The sequence below is a fragment of the Patiria miniata genome, unplaced genomic scaffold (genome assembly GCF_015706575.1).
Source record: "Patiria miniata isolate m_02_andy unplaced genomic scaffold, ASM1570657v1 HiC_scaffold_3, whole genome shotgun sequence".
NCBI lineage: Eukaryota > Metazoa > Echinodermata > Asteroidea > Valvatida > Asterinidae > Patiria > Patiria miniata.
In genome coordinates, this window is record NW_024037069.1 from 42,151,107 (window position 1) to 42,172,522 (window position 21,416).

The 21,416-nt window shown below is 40.2% G+C and overlaps 1 protein-coding gene across 1 annotated transcript in view; it reads left to right on the forward strand.

Moving 5' to 3' along the window:
* The first annotated feature begins 13,962 nt into the window (after positions 1-13,962).
* Positions 13,963-21,416, forward strand: part of LOC119737346 (fibrillin-2-like) — a 106,310-nt gene continuing 98,856 nt past the window's right edge. The window contains exons 1-3 of the mRNA XM_038211637.1: positions 13,963-14,246; positions 19,318-19,428; positions 20,809-21,162. Of these exons, the coding sequence (XP_038067565.1) occupies positions 14,171-14,246; positions 19,318-19,428; positions 20,809-21,162 (541 nt within the window). The 5' untranslated portion in view covers positions 13,963-14,170. The remainder of the gene's footprint in view (positions 14,247-19,317; positions 19,429-20,808; positions 21,163-21,416) is intronic.

Consider the following 21,416-nt stretch of genomic DNA (forward strand, 5'->3'; position numbering starts at 1 on the left):
TATTGGAGAGTTCTGACAGAGAGCCATGGAACTGGGGAATTGAAGACATCATAATTATGGCACTGCACTTTTGGCCTGGACTTGGGGCTTCCAATTCAGAGCATTTTGGATGCAATTGGGTCCGAAAGTGGCGCTATTTAGCCATGTCGTGCACGGATCCTTTTTCATAATGGCTACTTTTCCAGTTAGGGAAACATCATTCGGTTCGGGGTTGCAGACCAGCAAATAAACTGCCATAGACCGTAGTGGTAATTACGTACACTTCCAAAGGTATTATTAAAAATACTCACAACTCTCTGAGGTGTTCAGGACATGCATCAAATTAATGCTTATTTCATCATCTTTCATTTTCTGTTCAATTTTCTGGGGGTTAAACCAATGACTTTTGGGAGAAACTTCCATACAAAGATGATCACCCCTAAAAGCAGTCCTGAAGCCCATCGCCATTTTGAAAATGGACGCCTACGCTCCATTGCAAAATAGAGCCATTTAAGGGGCCAAATTTCATCCAAATGTCGCATAAATACGAGCTCCCAGTCCTCTGCACGGCTTCCAACCTTCATTATTAACTATTCATCAAGTTCACGGCCCTCGAAATGCTCTAATACCGGAGAATTTGAGGGCATGCAAATCGTGATTTGGCCGGCGTAGGCAATTTCGGACCTATTTACTGGCCTGCACCCTTATAGGTGGTATTCTTGGGTGAGAATTTCTCCAAAAAGTCATCGGTCAACCCACCACAAATTGATAAGAAAATTAAATATGACATGGTGATCATTATTTTTCTGTACAGCCTGAACACTGTGAGAGTTCTAAGTATTTTTAAAAGAATTGTGAAGTATAGGGATATTCACTAGTGTCTATGGGATTTTTTTTTATACTGGGGTACACCCCTATAGACCTTTCTATTGTTTGTAAACATTGAGTCATCGTAACACCATAAGAAAAAAGGCATGTTAAACGAAGTATTTCGTTGCATTTGTTGATAATTTTGCATGTTCAAAAATCAAATAATATTTTTGTAATCATTAATAACTATTCTTCATTTTTGCAGTGTTGGACCTTTCATAGTTTGGCAACCCGTGGTTGGCAAAATGTGCCAACAACGTTCTGACCATACCACCCTTGTGGGGTGATGTTCCTTTCAGAACACATCACCCCCACTATTTTCACAATAGAAAAACATCACCCCAGAAGAGAATCTTTAGAAAAAGGGATAAATGGGAACACAATGCTATCACCCCACAATTCCGTCTGGCTAGACCGTCCGCGTCGGCGATAGAAACGTCTATGTCAACGAGGATAAGTTGACCTTTGCATTCGGCGATACTTTTTTTTCTAGACACCGTCATTCAATGAACTGAAATGAGCACAATGGATTGACCTGTCACAAGGGTTAGTGGCCGTACCCATTACAAATGAAATTCCAAAGAATGCAAATTGGCCCATTCCATAGAAACCCCCGTCCAGCCCTCCAAGGATAGAGGGTCCGCGTCTATTCAATGACCTGTTTCACCTGTTCAAGGACCTGTTTCGCCTGTTTTAATGCTTTCTGAAAGGTACGGAGGCAGTTTACGCCTTCTCCCTTCTTGGTCAACAATAGAAGGAAGGCTGAAAAGTTAGAGGCATAATAGGATCATTTATAATTTTATCCCATAGGCAACCTATACCGAATTCTTGTAGCTAAACTTGGATCAAAGATCATACTGGTACTAAACACGCCATGAAGTTATTCCGTCTGGCTTGCTGTCATTAAGAAGAATTCAAGAACTTGTGTGTAGGGGATTTCCAACCAATAGTCAATTCGTTTAATAAGCGTTTTCACCAAGGTACGAACTCGGCCAAAATCAGTTACTTTTCCGAAATTCTTTTTCCGAACGAAATCGGTGTTAATCAGAATTAATTGTTCTATTATACTGTAATTGGTACATCTTTGAAGTTTATGATCTAAGCTTACTATCTGTGTAAAAACTTAGTCAACATGTCCTCCAAAAATAGGCGAAATCTTTATTTCAAAAAGTGACCAACTTAAAACCCGATTTTCTCAAAACCACTGTTCAACACCCTGTGGCCAAATTCGTCTCTTCGTGAAAACGCTGACGAGTTGACTGATTTTTGGAAATAAGAAGTGCTTTAGACGAAAGTTTGCATGTTTGTTTTTCACTTTTTATCGAAAACCGTAATATCAATAGGTTAGGTTTTCAACATTCCTCTTTGGATTTTGAGTGGTGCTATTATTGGAAACGAGCAAAAGGCTTAATTGAAAAGCAAATGATCCTATATGCATAAGATCATCTTATGAATAGTTTGGTTCCGGTACCCGCTGCTACATCTGATTCGAACCAGCCAGCCGATCCCGGCTGGTGGTCGAGTGGTAAGACGTCTGCACTAGTAAGCGGGAAGTCGTGGGTTCGTGTCCCACCCGGTTGACTTTTTTTCTCACAATCACTCGAACCGGGACAAAACTGAGTATCCAGTGTTTATAAAACAAATACGTCGGTGAAGGGCCGGGCAAAACTAAATATTTGATCATACAGGGTGAGTAAAAAAAAAAAACCCAAATGTCGGGACCACTGTTTTAGTGAAGTTCTGCATGTAGCGCCTTCAAAATCTAGGATATGAAAGCCCAATTCATAAGGTTTCTTTTAGTACAAGAATCATTCAAATCACTCATGTACTGTTCAAGTTACGGAATTTTAAATACAACCACCGTCCTTTCAGTGTTGCTGAAAGAACGCACACCTTTTTGTATGATCATTGGACAGTACTTTAAAACGGTGGTTGTGTTTCACATTCCGTAACTTGAAAAGTACATGAGTGATTTTGAATGATTCTTGTGCTAAAAGTTAGCTTATGAATTGGGCTTTTATATCCTAGATTTCGAAAGTGCTACATGCAGAACTTCACTAATACAATAGCCCATACATTTGGGTTTCGCTTTTTTTCCCCCTTGTTTTTTTTTTTGGGGGGGGGGATTTGAAAAAGTAGAAAGGGCTGGAAAGTCACAGCCTTCGTCGATGCTATTCCGGTCTGATTGCACCAACGATCAGTCAAGAGGGGAAAAGAAACACTCGTCGCGGATCATTAAATAGGACAGCGTCATCAACTGTCCTTCTCTTTTATTTTTTGGACAATGTGTCTCCAAACTTAGTTGACCAATGTAAAGGTCATCGTCGGGCGGAAATTGTAATCTGAGGACCAAGGACTCTTAAAATATGTCAGGTAGGCCTATTTAAAATAAAATTAAGGACGGGAAAAACAACTTTTGCACGCAAAACAACTAAATACAATGGATATTGACGCTGCAATTATAGAAGGGGGAAATTAGAAAATGGAGGTCAAATTTCCTGTTAATTATTGTGCGTCAAACATAACAGGTCGTTTTTTATTTATTTTTGTTTATTTTTTTTCGGGGGTGATATTTTCCATATTAAACTATTTTTGACATTTTATCCGTGAGCAACCATCGAAGATTCCATTTGTGGAATATTTCATTACACTTCATTGACTTTTGAGCTACATTAAAAAAAATGTCACGTGTCTAAAGCGGATTCAAATTTGGGGAAGGGGGTCCAAGTGCTGAAGCCGCGCCCACGCTAGGAAGGGGGGTGTTAGGGGATGCTCCCGGCCGGATGTTGCACATGTGATGATTTTCTGCATTCGGGGCACCTGTCAAGATTTTACGAAGTTTGGCGGGGTTTGCGTGTGTGTACACATATGCGTGTATGTGTGTGTCAATTCAAGGGAGTTAAAGACAGCAGTGCGGTACACATAAAACGATTGTTCAATTCAATTCATGTTTTCAAACCAGGAAAATGTTTATTTCCACACTGTTTTTTCAAATCACATTCATTAAGACATCGTAAAAAGCTGAAGCTCGTGGTAGATGTGTCTAACAAAACTAAACAAGACAAAACAAAATAACACTGATTACAGAAATTTAGAAGAAATCACAATTGATTATAATATCGTTTTAAGATAAAGTGCACTCGGCAATTAACAACACGTGTCACAGAACAATAACGGCTAAACACAACGAGTAATAACATCAGATTCGAACCAGCCAGCCGATCCCGGCAAGCTCGGTGGTCGAGTGGTAAGACGCCTGCACTAGAAAACAGGAGGTCGTGGGATCGAGTTCCACCCAAGTGAGTTTTCTCACTTTCCGGCACTGGGGGGGGGGGGGGGGGGCGTAACTTACTCGGACCCCCCCCCCCCCCCCAAGTGAAAGTGAGTAACACACTGAGTATATGCAGTGTTTATACGTCAGAAAAGGGCAAAACCTCGTATTGAAGTATATGTAATAATGAATTAGGTACTCTGGGAGTTAAGTGATTTTAGTCTCCATTTATTGTATTCAGTTAAGGGCAATTACTTACAGATGATGAAAGATGATTCCTGTTTTTTAGGTCCAGAGAAAAGAATTGCATGTTGAAAAAGAGTGGTTCTGACTTGAGGTATAAATATAAAATTTGGATGAAGACCTAGTATTATAATCACGTGCGGATTTGTTAAAGTGAAAAAGGTTTTTTAACGATTTAGGAAGGGTGTGCAAAGATGAATTATCGGTTTCATTATCAGGATAATATTCAGTTATCATTTTAGGCCTATGTTATATATTTTTTTAAAACTTTATCATATGTAACCCGGCTAGACCCGTTCGATATTAAATTGTGTTGCACTTAAGTTCTTCAAATCTTTTTCAAAGACGAACATTCTTCACATTTCAACCATTCACTTCAATACAAAGGAGGTCAGGTGGCAACTGACGCACTTCAAGTAAATCCCATCCAGCCACACACAATGACTCGTCAAGGCTTAAAGTGCGGCATAAAACGATTTTACCACGCCCCCTCTAAAAAGAAAGGGTTCATAAAACTTTTTATTGTGATCCGTATTATGGGCTCATCCTTACAAAACAGCACTGCTATCCAACTTCAGACAGGTGGAAATGTTGTCTAAAGGAGGAACACTGAAAACGGCATGTTAATAGTCGATGTGCAGACTACAGATCTGGTACACGGTACACTGCAAAAACTGCAGTGTTAAATTTACACTGTTGGTATCTATATAGGACCATCTGGTGTTAATTATTACTGGTGTTGTCCTATATAGATACCGAATGGTGTTAAATAAACACTACAGTTTTTGCAGTGTACCCTCTGGAGACATGTGCACAATAGAAAAAAATATTGTATACGTATCCACAGAGCAATTTCTATAGGCGAATACGTTTCCACAAAGTTATCACGAAATAGTAAATGGATTTTACTCAAAAACTAGGAATCTCCAAGGTGTGTTGATTTGTCGCAAATTGAAGTATTTTATGAAAGGGATATTAAGTCCGAATTTCAGCCAAGGAAATTAATTCTGGTTAAAATAAGAGCATTTTGCAGACTACAGCACTTTTCCTAAACCCTTACTCAGTGGCGTTGTCATATGAAAATTGGACTCGTATAAAAATCGAACTCTTTTTCCCTTTTATTGGTTAAACCCTCTCGTGTGACCGGTCCCTCTCCTGGTTATCTATGCATGAGCATGCGCAATACCACCAATGAGTCCGTATTTCATAAAATCTAAATTCATGAATTCTACAGCGTAACTAGGGGGCACGGGGGGCACGTCCCTCAAACAGAGGTCCATGGCCCCCAGGTGCCCCCCCCCCCCCCAGTTTAAAATCTTGAATTGCACACAAACAATATATACGTTGCTCTCAGTGCCCCCTTGAAAAATTGGTGTGCCCCCAGGTGCCCCCTAGCAGCTTAACCCTCACGCCGCTGCCCTTACATAAATTCAATATATAGACCTCATGCGTTTAGGCGGAGTCAGAGGGCAATGGTTTTGTATCACTGGGACAGGCATGAGTAAAAAAAGATTTGCTGCATTTATTGTAACTATAAACCTAGGCCTATATATAACAGACCTGTGGGTTTCTGCTGTTCGAACATACATTAATTGCATTGGTCTTCCAACAGGTCTTTTGCACTATTTAATGTGCGTTCCCTATATAATAGATCGTTTTGAGTTTTTTTCTTCTTCAATTTTCCTGCAGTGAAATGTGTACAACAATGGACCGGCATTCCAGCGCACCCCCACATATTTCCCAAACAGTGCCTTTAGTGATGCTATAAAGTGCACACTTCGATCCAGGTAATCTCGAATGCCTTTCAATCGAACAGATGTGAAAATATTAAGGTTCATTTACAGAATAGGAGAAAACATTATTTTTTTGGGTTCAGTGTTATACAGAAAACTTACAGACAATCATGAGCCGGGCCGAGGCTGTGGAGATGGAAGTTGGTGCGACAAAGTGATATCATGTTTCTGACGTCACATCCATGACGTGAAACCTGTTTGCAGTGCACCGTGAAAACGCCTGATCAAAAAAAAACACGAATGTTTTGGTCAAGTTTACATGATTTACAAGCAAAAATCCGGCATCTACTTAAATTTCCAGTATTTTCCCTAGGCAGAGTAATTGTTTTACGTATCAACATTACCCAACCGACGGTACAAACCCATGTTTAAATCCCTTTTGTGGTAACAAAGTAACGGCGTCTGCTAAAACTTGTCAATCTTTCCGCCTTCTTGAAAAGTATAAGTGAACCGATCGCAAGACGTGTCGGTTCAACTTTGGTCGGAACAATGGCGTCATTTCAGTGTAACCGAAACGCCAAAACGGTCCTGAACCAGAAACATGTTTTACGGTCACAGCGCCAAAACGCGGCCCAGTATGCTCGGGAAACCATAGACAATGGAGGTCATTTTTTTAGGTCGAATAACTGTGATTTCACAAAAGTGTTAGAATTGTTTGTCATCACACATTCTTGTGTCAGTTTTTGTCGTGGTTCTGTCAGTTGCGGGGGTGAAGACTTTGAGTCATGGTTTAAGAACGTGTAGGCCTAGGCCAACCCCGACACCTTTTGGCAGACTGGTGCAGATTGGTGCAATGATCAGTTAAAGTTGGCAGTGTGACACTTTTACATTTGGACGCAAAGAAGAAAGCTGAAAAGAATGGAACTAAATTAGGTTTTTCACGGGTTGTCACAAGCACTTGTGTGGGCCAAATTTTTTGAGGTAATTTCGTGGAGGTGAAATCAGCAATAAAGTTTCTTTTGAATTCGTCAAGCCCCGACCCATTAGAAGGTTAAGGGCTTTCAGCGAAGGCTTTGTACCAAGCACTTTCATTGTGTATTGATACAACCCTTCTACACAGACTGTTAGAATAAAAAGGTTATTTTCTCGACCGACTGTGCTTCACCGGACTACGGAATGTAACAGTTTGCATTTTATACTGAAACCCTCCATTTTAAGAGTCAATCTACTTCAATGAATCAATCCTGTGCTGTTGTTTTTCAAAATTATCATAAAAAGTTTACCATTCCTTTCCAAAGTATTCAAGCAGCTCGGTTTCTCTCTTACTTTTGCCCTTTAACTGTTTTTTTAATGTGTACGGTGCCATGTAATTCTCGCATTTTAGATCAAGATACAGATGTTACCACTATGGGAACAGTAACTTGTGTATAAACTACAGGGTGAGTCAGAATGATCTGGACCCAAATTAAAGAACACATCAAAAAAATATGTATTAGTTATCAAAACAAGTGCAAATGAGATATGTTATAGGCTTGTATGTTGGACATATTTGGTGAAAGTTTCATGCATAGGCCTATCCATTGTACCATTTTAAAGAAATGTGACCGCATTGTTTGAAATGCAGTCACATCAGTACGCGATTTCAATAACTTTGTTGAACCATGGAACCGTAGTCAGAGTGTTTATTTTTTAAGCGTGTGTTCTTTGCTAGCGTACTCTTCAAAATGGTACAATGGATATACATGAATTTTTCACCAAATATGTCCAACATACCAGCCTATAACTTATCTCATTTGAACTTGTTTTGACAATTGCTACATATTTTTAATATTTTACATAATTCGGGTCCACATCATTCTGACTCACCCTGTAAAGAGGAAAACATTGGGACCCCTCCCTCCCCGCCTCTCATATTTTTTGGAAGTTTCATGTAAACAAAATATTTTTAACTTGATGTATTCTAAACTGAACCAAAACTACATTTTCACCAATTCTTCCAGTTGAAATAAAATGTACATGTTCTCTGCTTTTCTTCACAAAAATACAAAAATGGTAAATTTATAAATTGTCAGAAAAGTCGATTCTCAATACACTGGTATGTAGTATGGCAAGTTGTAAGAGTTGCAATTGCCAATCACACGTAACGACATTCATTATTCTGCCGGAGGGAGCTCTCATGCTGCGGCCATTATTCAGGCAGACTTTTCTTTTGAAAGTAGCATTTTGAAAGAACTCCCTGTGAGTACCTCGCGGGCATTTTATTAAACAAAATATTGGCAAATCCCCTACTCCTAACGTACGTGCAAGGGCATTATTGTCGTGAAAGGTCAAGCCTTTCACCCTTAATAGCAGCCAATTATTGCGGGCATCAACATTAAAAAAGCAGCGTTTGATATTTCCAGTGTGCAATTTATAATGAAAATGCCAAGCTACCAAAATATACAGGCTTAACCCTAGAGATTTGCCAATAATAATATCCGGAGTGATTTGCAGTGTAGCCTATTATATGCGATGCGGACGTTAAAATTCTTCAACTTCAGCTAATAATGAATCGTCCCAATACATGTACGTGTGTTTCCACCGAGGCCCACCTGTTAACAATATGCAGGGCGGCATCAGTAGATGTATGCACAGTTCTTAGTTTCTTTTTTTTAATGAAGCTTTGACTTCTGTTTCCATTTATGTGTATTTATTCCCTCCCAACAACTTGTCATCCATCAATGCCTTTTGCACACTTAGGCCTATAGACCAATAGGCTTTATGCACGAGTCGTCCATTTTAAATTGAAAGCGAGGTAATCTCTTCTTTTTTGGAACTTGCAAGTAGAAACAAAAGCAGTGCAAGAAAAGTTCATTTCAAATTAACACCAGTTTAATCTGATGAATAACATAAAAATTTGTAATTAAATACACCCTAATTTTTTTAAGCCACATTTAGAAAAAAAATTGAAAGAGTGGCTTGAAAAACACTACGATCAAAAACTATTCTGGCACTATGTCATTCAACAGTATACAATGGACCTTTCTATACGCTTGGTTGGCAAACTGCACATTTTGCCAACCACGGGTTGCAAAACTATGGAAGGTCCAACGCTGCAAAAATGAAAAAGAGTTATTACAGATAACCAAGATATTATTTGAATGTTGGAAATACATCATTTGTCAACAAAGCTACAGCATAATTCTTAAACATGCCTTTGTACTATATATTGAGGGCGTTATAAGGACTTTTTTTGGAAAAAAATGTTGCTAACCACGGCTTCAATGTATGCGCTTGCGGCAGCCCATAACAAAAATGGCGCCAATGTTTACAAATAGAAGAAAGGTTTATTAATAGATTCAGGGAGCATGATCGTGTATACGCTATTGTTTCGGTTGTGTAAAAGTCAAACGGTTATGTACTATATGAACCTGACAACCTGTTGTGTAAGCTGTTGTTTAGACCACTTGTGTAAAATATTACACAACTTGTTCATTTTTTTTACAACTGGTTGCTAGGTTCGTATAGGCCTAGTACACAACCGAAATAACAGTTGTAAGGTCTATTTGAGTTGCCCACTTTTTTACTTACTGGGCTGGCACGTGTACTTGTATGGGCGTTTCAGGCACGGAAGCACCCCAGCAATGGTACCAGAACCATCACCATAGTTTCAAAATCGGATTGGTGTGTATCCTTTCGGTAGACTGCATGAGACTTTGAAGGGATGGGAGCGTGAATATGTTACCCGAGATCCGTCGAAATCAACCAGAAGATTTTTGAGGATTTTGCAGGATTGAGGAAGGTATAGAGCCCAGATAGGCTGTTTCTTTACATGGGGCTTGATGCACTATGAGAGTACAAAATACAAATGTATCATCGGTGGAGGATTTGAAAGGATTCAGGACGATTCCCCACAAAATAAATGGCAACATGCCAAGTGTTTTTACCATGTGATTTTTCAATTCTGATGCCGATAAAACTTCCATAATATTGCGTTGGTAGTATTTTGTAAGAATTGTAAAGTTTTACCAGGTATACATTGAAACATGGCATCAGCCGACACTGCGTTGAATTGAGGCTTTTGAATTCGTGTATTCGGTCTTTTCTTGTTCGCCAAAAAAGTGTTGGACCTGCATGATCTGAAATACATGTATAGTTCAATTCCAACCCCCCAAATACAAACACCCTGAATTTAGCCTTTCTTGCAATCGTTACGGTTATATACTCATACCCTCGGGCATTGACGCACGGGCAAAGTCTGTGACGATAAGCTATTAAACAAATACGTGGGAGTATGAAACCGTGAATTTTAAAGAAAGAAAAAAAGATCGAATTGAGGCCGTACAACACGTTGGCATGGTTCATATGAAAAGAATCTTTGGTAAAGTTGTTAACGCACCAGCGATGCCTCTCCTTTTTTTTCTGTGGTGAAACCTCTACGGTCACAGGATAGAATACAGCATTTCATTCTGGTAACTGAGGGAAAGTGCCAATAGTCCAAGGTGATTGCATGAATACAGTCTCGTCTCGGGCAACAAAATTGAGCGCAACACTTCCCGGCGTTTGAGAAGCGAAGTCGTTGTCTCCACTGTCTCGCGTTTACGTGCAAGCTGCTTTTTAAATGGCGGTATTTTTTTAACAGGATCATTTGCTTGTAATGCATGCATTTTGTTTGTGTCCAATAATAGTACAACTCAAAATTCAAAGAAATATGTTAAAAACCTAACATGTTGAAATTTCAGCTCAATATAGTGGTTGTTAAAATTTTCGGGAAAACAGTGACAAACCATGCGCAACCTTTTGATCACAAAACACGGTTTCTTCCGCAGTACTCTGTATTCGCAAAAATCACTCAAAAACAAATGACTGACCGTTTGGAAATCATACATTTTTGATTTCTCTTAAATGACAGCAAGCCACACCGAATATTTTCGCAAGGTGCTTGATAATAAATCGGCTTAAATATAAATGCAAGTGTAGCTATATGTCATTTTAGTGAATGTTACAAAGGGTGTAAATCCCAGAGGTCATATGCCCCCACATAAATGAGTGGAAGTTAATTCACTCTTTTTAGAGTGCTTTTTCACAATGGGTCATGGTGAAAAACTATTCAAAAAGATGCAACCTAACTAACCCACTCGAAATAGTTGTCCCCCATAATGGCTCTTAAGTATATAGAGTGGTTTGGTTTTTCACTCTTTTGCATTTAGAGAGTAGAACACGTCACCACATTTCAAAGCGATCACCTTGGACATGGAAATTGTTATAGAGTTTGGAGAAAAATGGCATTGAAAGGTCCCTTAAAATGCTTTGCCACTTAAATAAGTTTGTTTGACAAAGGTCAAAATACAGTAATGAGGCTATGAGTGGCGTTCTGTAATTCTCCTTGTTACTACAATAGATCATTATCATGTTGCAGCCATCGTTATTTTTTCCCATTCAAATCAACGTAACCAAAGCGAGGCTGGAAGGAAAAATAGTTTTTGCGCAAAAAAAAACATTATCATTCAGTACTGTTATTGGATACAGGGAACATGTCGAAATGGCGGCAGCGTGATAAAGTTCTATTAAGACATCGTTTTAGGCGCGGCCTCCTATAGAATCAGAAACATGCCGTAAACTGGTTCCCCGTTCTATAATTTGCTTGCCTCTGTGTGGAGAGCTTTTTTTTGGCGTTGACAAACCCATGAGAAGGCACCATGAGAAGGCAACAGTAATGTAACAAAAATGGCGGCCACGTACTAAAAGTTCGTGCTATACTGCTTCGCCCTAGCCACCCAAACCTGTTTAAATGTGAAGGTTAACCAACCGTCCCAAGACCATGTTCTGTGAAAATGTATTAACAAAAGGTGTCTGCTATCGTCATTGATATCAAACTGTCCTCACACTATTCTACATATTCGAAAACAACATTTTCACAAGTTTGCCAACATTGCCAGAATTCTCCGGAATTATCGCATACCTACATGTCTCAAAATCATGTTCAACTCTGCTTTCCAATTTTAATGAGGGTGTTTTAAAGCATAATTTGTGAAGCATTGTATTTCAGCATGAAGCAAGAGTTTCCAATGAAGTGATGGCGTTTACGTTTCTCAACTTTGCCAGTCTCTATAGTGGCTGCAAGTTGAATTCGGGACAAAGTTGTGTTATTAGCACATTTCTTCTTTTCAGCATCGGTATGTCTAATACCAACACTGTGCTGGCACACCTTTATGTCAAGGGAATTGGCTGCCTGAGGCGATTCCTGTACGTGTTCAACCAACGCACCGTGAATAATCCCACGTCTTTGAACCGCGCCACACAGACCGTATAAGCTCAGTCGACAATGGCGCCGGGCCACGGACAAAGTCGAGGGGAAAATGGATATCAAAACGGGTTTTACATGATCGGGACGTATAGACGGCGCAAAAGTATGAAGCATTTTATGGAGATGTATGATTTCAAGTTGTGTATATAGCGGTAGTGTAATAAATATAACAGATAATTGATATAATAAATACATCAATGTACATGTACATGCACTTGAAACCTTTGACGGGATCCGTGTTTTGTGGGACAAAAGTAAAGCCCTAACTTGATGCCGAAGCTGATTAGCAGTATTATTATACAAATAATGGGTGTCAATGAGTGCAATGTATTCCATTCCATGAGCGAAGCAGAGTCACCGAATGAAATTATTCTTTCCATCGCACGAGTGTGGAACATTCGTTATTTGTTTTGTACAACGCGTGAATAAATCCTCGTCACAGATTGGTCTGAGCCCCCAATCGCGTGACCGTGCAATGGCATTTCTATGGACCATTATCACGCTGCGGCCATCTTGATTTTTCCCATTCAAATCAGCGTAACCAAAGCGAGACTTGAAGGAAAAAAACAGTCTGGTTCCGTTTTGCACCAAAACATTATCATTCAGTACTGTCATTGGATACAGGGAACATGACTGAAATGGTGGCAGCATGATAAAGGTCTATTGACCGTGGAATAACATTTCTCATGATTTTTTAGCGATGAGGCCGGGCCGTGGGCTGGGACGAATAATTCAATGTCATGTGATCAACGACCCACCGATCAGATGGAAGGGGATTTATTCAGGCGTTGTTTAAAACAAATAACCTTCTTATTTCTGTAGACTAATTCGATTGGCTCTACGGCATATAATAAGGTTTTTGGAAGAGTATGGATTGAAATTCGTTGGTCGGCGTTCTGTAAGACCCATCCACTGTGAATTTTGGTTGTTTTGCTCTCGAATATCTAGCTTAATTCCGCATGTAATTCATTATGTAATCGTTGACAAAATCATCCTTACAAGTTTTCCCTTTATAAGTTTGCTTTCCAGATCCACTCAGGTACCTTTTTATCACATGCAGAGGCGTTTTCTTGTGCTTTTGCAACCTAGAATTAAATATTTCTAGTTAAAAAAAAACCCGAATGAGTGATGCCTGAGTTCAAAAACTGTGGAATTCCGAACAGATAACGTTGTTTTGTTACACTATAGTTCAAATTCCATTGAATTTGAGGCCGGGGTCATGCAGCCATTTTGTACTTTTAAAAGTACAAATAGCTGCACGCGACCCCGGCCTCAACTTCAGTGAAATTTGAAATATGGGAATCAATATGCACAGCAGACAGCCTTCAAATCAGCCAACCCTTAACTCCAAAAGACCGACAGAAAAAAAAATTGCACCAACCTTGTCTGAAAAAAAAACTTGAAAGAATACAAACTATACATATCCTTAAAATACAAAAGAAGGTTCCGCGGTTCAGCGCAGTCGTAACAATAGCACCTGGCGCGCCTTGCTTGAAAAGTTCTATGGAGGCCCCCCCCCCTTCCGGGCACTTATGGCAGAGGTGATTGGTGTGGGCGTTGGTGCATAGAGAGCTAGGGAGGTAGCAATCTGGGCTGCTGATCTCCCCCGGGACATAGCCACTGACTTCGGCAGGTACTCTGAAGCTACTAGTCACTCTGCTCAGGCTCCTGGCTCGGTCTAGACCGTCGAACGAGTAACTGGACAGCACACGCCTAGTTTTCTTGGTTGATCTGACACCGAGTTAACGGTAGGTGTAAGGAGCAACCCGCAGCACCATCATCATCATCATGGCAATTAAGCCGATGATCCTGCTGGGTGTGTTGGCGCTTATTGCCGTGGGGAAAGCGCAGGATACAACCGGTGGTGAGTGATTTGTCTTTCTTCCACTTCAATCTCATCACAGAAATATTTTATTAATTTTATCTCTCGATCGGAGTTATTCGTTGCTGTCGTGTGCACTCGTACTTGTGAATTCTGAATTGCGAATAGTTTTTGGACTAAATAGAACATAACCTTTGGTAGATGCATCTCACTTTCGCCTTTTGACTGAGCGAATCAACAAAAGCAAAAGTTTCGGGGGGGGGGGGTCATTTCATTTTCATGAAAACGTAAACCGCACTTATAACTCAATTAAATTAAATTAATTGAGAAGTATGAAAGTCATTACTTCTTCTTCTTCCGTATGAACTCTGGACCGGCAAGGTGAACATCTGAGATTGGTAATTTGGTCTTTGTACTGCTGGTAGAATGTAAAGGCGTTAAAACGTAGTGGAAGTTTATAGTTTGTATATTTATATTTTTTTTTTTACTTTTGCTGAGAAATTTAAAAACTAGGTTGAAGTTTGGTACTTTTAAGCTTTCAAGACCTTGCCTTTAGACTTGGAACTCTGAACCAAGGTGAACATCATAGTGAGATTGGTAATTTGGTCTTTACTGCTGGTAGATTATAAAGTCGTAAAACGTAGTGGAAATGTATAATTTATATATATATATATATATCTTTTTTTCCCATTTTTTTGGCTGAAAAATGTGAAAACTAGATTGAAGTTTTGGTACTTTTAAGCTTTCAAGACCGTGCCTTTTGATGATTTTATGGGCTTAATATGAAAGGTTGCTTAGTCTTTGATAGTACTTTTTGACTGCCTATTACACGTTCCTGTTTTAGGTTAAGATATAAGCAAGATACTTAACATGGTCACGTCGAGACCACTCGACCAAACCTGTGCCATTTCGATTGCTTACAACTTCGGGTAATTAATTTTAAAAAAAAATCTTTAAGTTTGGCAAAAAAAGAAGGAAAGAAAACAAATTTGGGAATTTAAATGAAACAAAATCAATCAAAGTCATACAACTCCGCGAGGAAAATATGGATAATAAATTACTCTGATTTCGTTTGCTGTCAGATTTGCCCTCTTTTTTACCCATAGTTTTCTTTTTCTCGAAGTGTTGCAGCCTGAGGTGGCAATCGGCGCACCCTTTCCTATTGTAGTCCCATAAAGCCTTGCCCTGGAATTTGTTTTTAAAAAAAACCAGGTTCATGGACATGTAAAAACGGTCGGGCGCTATCTGCATCTCAAAGCTCATAATACTTAAGATCTGCATAATATTGTGATTCAGATTGAACAGGCACATTTCCAAACCTATGATTGGACATTCCGTTCCGACGTCAATGCCTACGTACGGTACCGCAAGAGTCACTGACGTTGTCTATTGTTAGCGACACGTACACTCCGCCCACCTAATTTGCATGATAGGTCACTGGTTAATGATTGGCTATGAAGTTCGGAGAGTAGGGGAGAGGGAGGCGGGGTTGACTGACGTCACTGTGCGTCGATTGACAGACTGTTCACGACTTGCGACTAGGATGGGAGTGCATTGCATGATTTTATGTAACTCAAAGCAAGAAGGGAGGCCCAAATTATTTACAAAACATCTCATCTTACAAAAAGTAATAATCATGGTTTCTAAAACGCACGGTATTTTTTCCCCGATTGTATTATTGTACTCGTACCATGATAATCTTTATTATACAGCTCTATGACTCGTACTCATCACATGCATTACGCGTACGCGCAATGTACATTTTGTACATGTACTTTATCACGAGAGGGCGGTAGACTACACAAACAAACATGTGTTTACATCACACAGCACGGATTTAAAACAGCGATACATCACCACCATCGATCACTGATCTCTGTCACTTGTCAATGGAAGTCAGTGATCTACATCTACTTGGCAAGGTCCACTTCTGGATATTAACGCTGAGGAAAGTATCGATATATATTATTGGAGTGTCATGGCCGAGCGGTTAAGAACACCGGATCAAGCTCTGGTGTTTCTGATCATGTCACTCACAGGCTAGACCTGTCATGCCTGTGAACAGTGAACGTGGCTTGTAAACTCAACGCCACGTTCACGGGTCTAGGTTTAATTTGAGTCCCGCGGCCCGGTCTTGACACTTGTGTCCTTAAGCAAGACAGTGAACCAAGGCATTAAGCCTATATTGCTTCGCTTCGTCCTTTGGATGGGACGTAAAGCCGTAGGTCATGTATGATGTAGGTCCCGTGCGTTGTAAATGCACTAAGAGCCCAGTAACAATTATCACCTAAACTTAAGGGAATATACAGCATTTGCTTTTGCCGTAATTTTCAGAAAGGATGGATTTGGGGGGTTAGTATTTTATAGCAAATATAACTTTGTTTGAAGTTTTGTGTTGGTGCACAGATGCTGGAAAAACCAAGAAAAACAAGCATTTATTCCTGTTGTCTGGCATGTCTGGTTCCCTGACAATGCCTGACCCCATTTAAGATGAAACACAACAATTTATAGATGTCAGGGAATTGTAAGGTCAGGGGACCAGTCTAGCTGGCTTGTACCCATTCATAGATTCACTAAATATGATGAATCGGGGGCAGTATTAGAAAAAAAAGCCAGTTTTTTTTCCAACGCTGATCGGACGGCCATGACCAGCGTTGGAAATTGATGCAAAAATACGACTTTTCTTGAAAATGACAGCCCAACAGGTGCCATATGATTTTACAAGATGTTATAAGACTGTCATTCAAGTATTTCATAATAATTTGGTAGTTTTGTTTTTTGATGTTTGCAAATGATGTATATTCCCCTTAAAGGGAAGATACAACATTTGCAAACATCAAAAAACGAAATGATCAAATTATCACGAAATACCTTACTGAATTGTTAGGGACTGACCGTTCAAATCATCCTTTAAAATCGTGGCTCCTGGTGGGCTGACATTTTCAAGAAAAACTGTATTTTTCCAATGCTGGTCGGCCGACCAGCGTTGGAGAAAACTGGCTTTTTTTTCAAAAACTGTCCCTAAGTTTTCATATTAAGTTATTCTGACTTTTCTTTGCAATTGATTACACACCTGTGAAGGGGTACAAGCCTGCTAGACTGATTCTTTGAGCCTACAATTCCTTAAGTGTATTAATTGCTCTGTTTCATTTTAAGTGGGGTCGGGGAACCAGACTACAAGAACATGATAGGTTTTCTTGGTTTTCCAGCGTCTACAAGCCCAAAACGCGAAACAAGCCAGTTTAACAATATTTTGTATAACATACCATTCCTCCAAATCCATTTATTTCTGAAAATTACAGCAAAAGCAAATGTTGTATATATTCCCCTAAAGAGAAGGGGTTCACCCCGGTGTTTCTGGCAGTGCGTTTATCCTCATTCATATGAGGCTGCACTTTCAAGGAAGGAAGGAGGAAGCTTAGACGGAACCTTGCTCTAGCTAAGTTCCCCCTAGAACTATGGGTCTTACACGTAAGACCCATGGTTCTAGGGGTAGCTTGCTCTATGGTATTAGTAGTACATTGTACTAAAATAAGGCCCAAAAAAAAAAATATTCGGTCTCTGGTCAGACCAAAGTTCCGGAATTGACGCGGCGAAGCGGCTTTTTTTTGGTTTTTTTGCTTTTTTTTTTTCTTCAAGCTTGGATTGTACAGACAAGGTGGGGTACTTTTTTGCTTTTTTGGTGTCCTCATGTACATCGGTGTCCTCCATAATTTGCCTTGGTGCTTTCAATCGTTTGTCTTGGTGCAATTTCCCATTCCTTGGTGCTCTGGTAAAAAAGTTGAAGAGGTGCGGCAATAGAGGGCGCTGTTGGAGCAACCACGGAACATTTTGGAAAAAAAAGATTGACGCGCATGATTAAAATCGACGCGCGTGCTGACCAGAGACCGACTTATTTTTTTTTTGGCCTAATACGTAGTGGCTATCGGTATCCGTAACACAGTTTTGAAATATTATCGTTTTGGGATTGTAAAAGCACATTACGAACATAACATTCACAACTTCTGATCCCCCCAGGTCGCCCCGTGGCGACTAGGGTCAAAACCCCTGCCGCAGCGCGCCCCCTCTAGTACAGGCCTACTCAATTTTTATTTTTTTTTAAATTTCTTAACATTAGGCCTAAGGTTTTAAATGAAATTGTTTTTTATGTTTGAGCAGATTTCATTTTTTTTTTTTTAATCAGTGGTTCGGAGAATTTTTTTAAAAAGGGAAATAAAGTCCCAGAATCATCATATGGGAGTCTGGTTCCTACGCGGCCAAAGTTCATGACGTTGAAAACTGTTACGTCAGGGAACCAGACAGTTCTGTAAGTTCTGAAAGTCGCGTTACGGCTGCCGTAATGATAGCCACTGCTCTATGGCCCTACTCGGGCCCTACTTGTATAAAGATACGTCTTAAGTGGTATAATACTATAAAGATAGCAATAATACTTATTATTATTATTATTATTAAGTCCTAGAAGTATACATGTAGTAACACTAGACTGTGTTTGTGAGTTGCTAATGCAAATCAGGCTGCTACAGTTTTGTGTGTGTTTATGTACATGTACGTATGGCTTTACGATGGAGGACAGATCCACATAGGGAGAACAAAAGTTCCTTTAAGTCCTACTCAGTCCTACTTAGTCTATGGGAGAGTGTTATTTTACAGGGACAAAGGGAAACACAAAGCATTGTCCTAGGGTGTATAGAAATTCACGACTGCTCATGTGAGTGTTCACTAGTTGATAGCACTCCGCACTCATGACGCCAATTTTGCTCCGCGCCGTATGCGCGCATGCCAGACAAACTTTGGAACAATCACGCGCGCCCACATGCATGCACACCTGGCCGCATACGTTCGCATAGAAACGGTGCTGCAAGCGTGCGCGTAATCTTCTCACGAGAAGTTCGTACAGCATGCTTGTCAGAGATCCAGGTACTTGCTTATTTAACATTAGTGCGGAGTGCTATTGATGGCATTGGTCGTGAAGTGGGCAACAGGCAGTGAAGCCGCCTGCCTGAATGTAACATTTATAAGTGACATTATACAACAACTATCATCCATCTATGTGCTGATTTTTTTGTATTAATGATTTGTATTGTTTTTCTTGATTTGTTCTTTTCATCTGCAGCTTGCGCCACAAGTCCATGCCAGAATGGCGGTGTATGCTACCTGTCCAATAACAACTACATATGCATGTGCCCGTCTGGATTTGAGGGCCAGGATTGCAATGACCCTGCTGGTATGTCCGATCTCATTCAGGATTTTCTGACATTCATAGGAAAAAGACATAATGGGGTCATGCTTTCTTTACATGTTTGCTTTCCAGTGGGAGCCAGGTGTGCCACCAAGCTCCTGTAGGAAATTGCACGTGTGTAAACAGAGAGTGACGTCATAATGTCTCAGCTAGGTCTACAATGTACGCAGGCTTGTACTTGGACTCCAATAAAAAAATCAAGTTACTCATTGGTTTGAATTTCATGCCACCGCAATCAAACTTTTTGTTCATTAATTCCTTTCAACATGCCAGAATTGGCGGATCGGGGGAGGGGGGAGGGGGGGGGGGCAATGGGGGCCATGCCCCCCTCCTTCAATTTTTTTTTTTATCATCGGAGTGAAAACTCCTTTTTGTCTTAAATTTGCAAGAAAATAAATGAAAACGATGCGTATCTCCCTCGCAATCCATCAACTACACATACCGTTTAGTTTTTGTATTACAATGTGGAAACAGCGCACAATACTATATATACTTAATCCCTTTCCCGTTTTTGAAAGAAAACAATACTCGAGCCCTCGTGGCCCTTCCAAAAATTTAGCTCTGGATCCGCCCTTCATGCCAGGACCATTAGTCGGACTAACAGGTTAATACACCAATCCAAAATAAATGTCTGGTACCGCAGACTGCACAAACCCACGTCTGGCATACAGACCCATTTTTGTTTCATCACTGTTCAGAGTACGCAAACATAGACCCAACAAATAGCGGGGTGCTGAAACCTTCAAGTAAACAATAACAAAATTGGTTATAATAGTCCTTCCACTTTCCTAAATAAATTCAGTCATTGTGTGTCATTAGTATACGTAAACATTCAAATACAAAATGCTTAGCATAGGTTCGGATTAGTTTTGTACCTATAACTCAGGAAATTCATTCCATCCCCCTCCTCCCTTCAAAAAAAGGGGAGGGGGGTTCAGATTAGTTTTGTACTAAAGCTCAGGAATTCATTCTATCCCCCTCCTCCCTTAAAAAAAAAGGGGGGGGGTTCTGGAGTCTTGCATTCCAGTGCAGTTGTCTCTTCTATGTGTGATTGTTTGGACCCAGAATTTCTATACAATATACTATCTGAAGTATTGAAACATTACATCTTCCAAGATTGATGCATCGAAAGTGGTTTTTTTTTTGTTTTCTTCTTTTTTTTTCTCTTCATTTTATTTGAACTCACCCGTGTGATTAAGTGATGTTGTGAGGTCACATGTTAGATTTGCCAACCGATGTCCTGGACAACATAATATGCCTGAGTATTGTATCTGAACTACCACATGGCATGGCATTGCATGCAGAAAATACAAACCAAACCTCAGGTTACATTGATTCAAAAGTGAATTTTTTTTTTAATTTCAGGTGGAAATTGTGGTACCAGCCATTTTGGCATGTCATCAGGCACCATCACATCCCCAAATTACCCGGCCACCTACCCCAACAACCGGATCTGCTACTACTACATCAAAATCCCCAATGCTCGCATGATCACCCTGACCTTCGATGCTTTCAATACTGAGCTCTTAAAAGACGTTTTGGACGTCTATATCGGACCATCAACTGCTGGCACGATCTTCATGGCCTATGAGGGGAATTACACCACGAATACGGGAGGGGTCCCCGACGATATCGTGGCCATGACAGATCAGATGTCCTTCTTCTTCACCACCGACCGGAACGTCCAACTTGAAGGATGGTCCCTTTCTTGGGCGAGCGGTAAGTTGGTGGCTATTACTCGGTGGTTATAGTGTCTGATTCACGCGTGAAGGTTTGTGGAACATGGTGCTTATGTTCTTGGGCAAGACACTTGACTACAATTGACTCTCTTCACCCTGGGAGTATAGATGGGCACCTGGTAAAAGGGTACAAACCAGATTGGACCGATCTTGAGCTTGCCTCAGAAAACTGCTTTCATTGGCCTGATGAACAGGGGCAATAATTGTGAGGCAGGTTGAGACTTGTGTATAAAG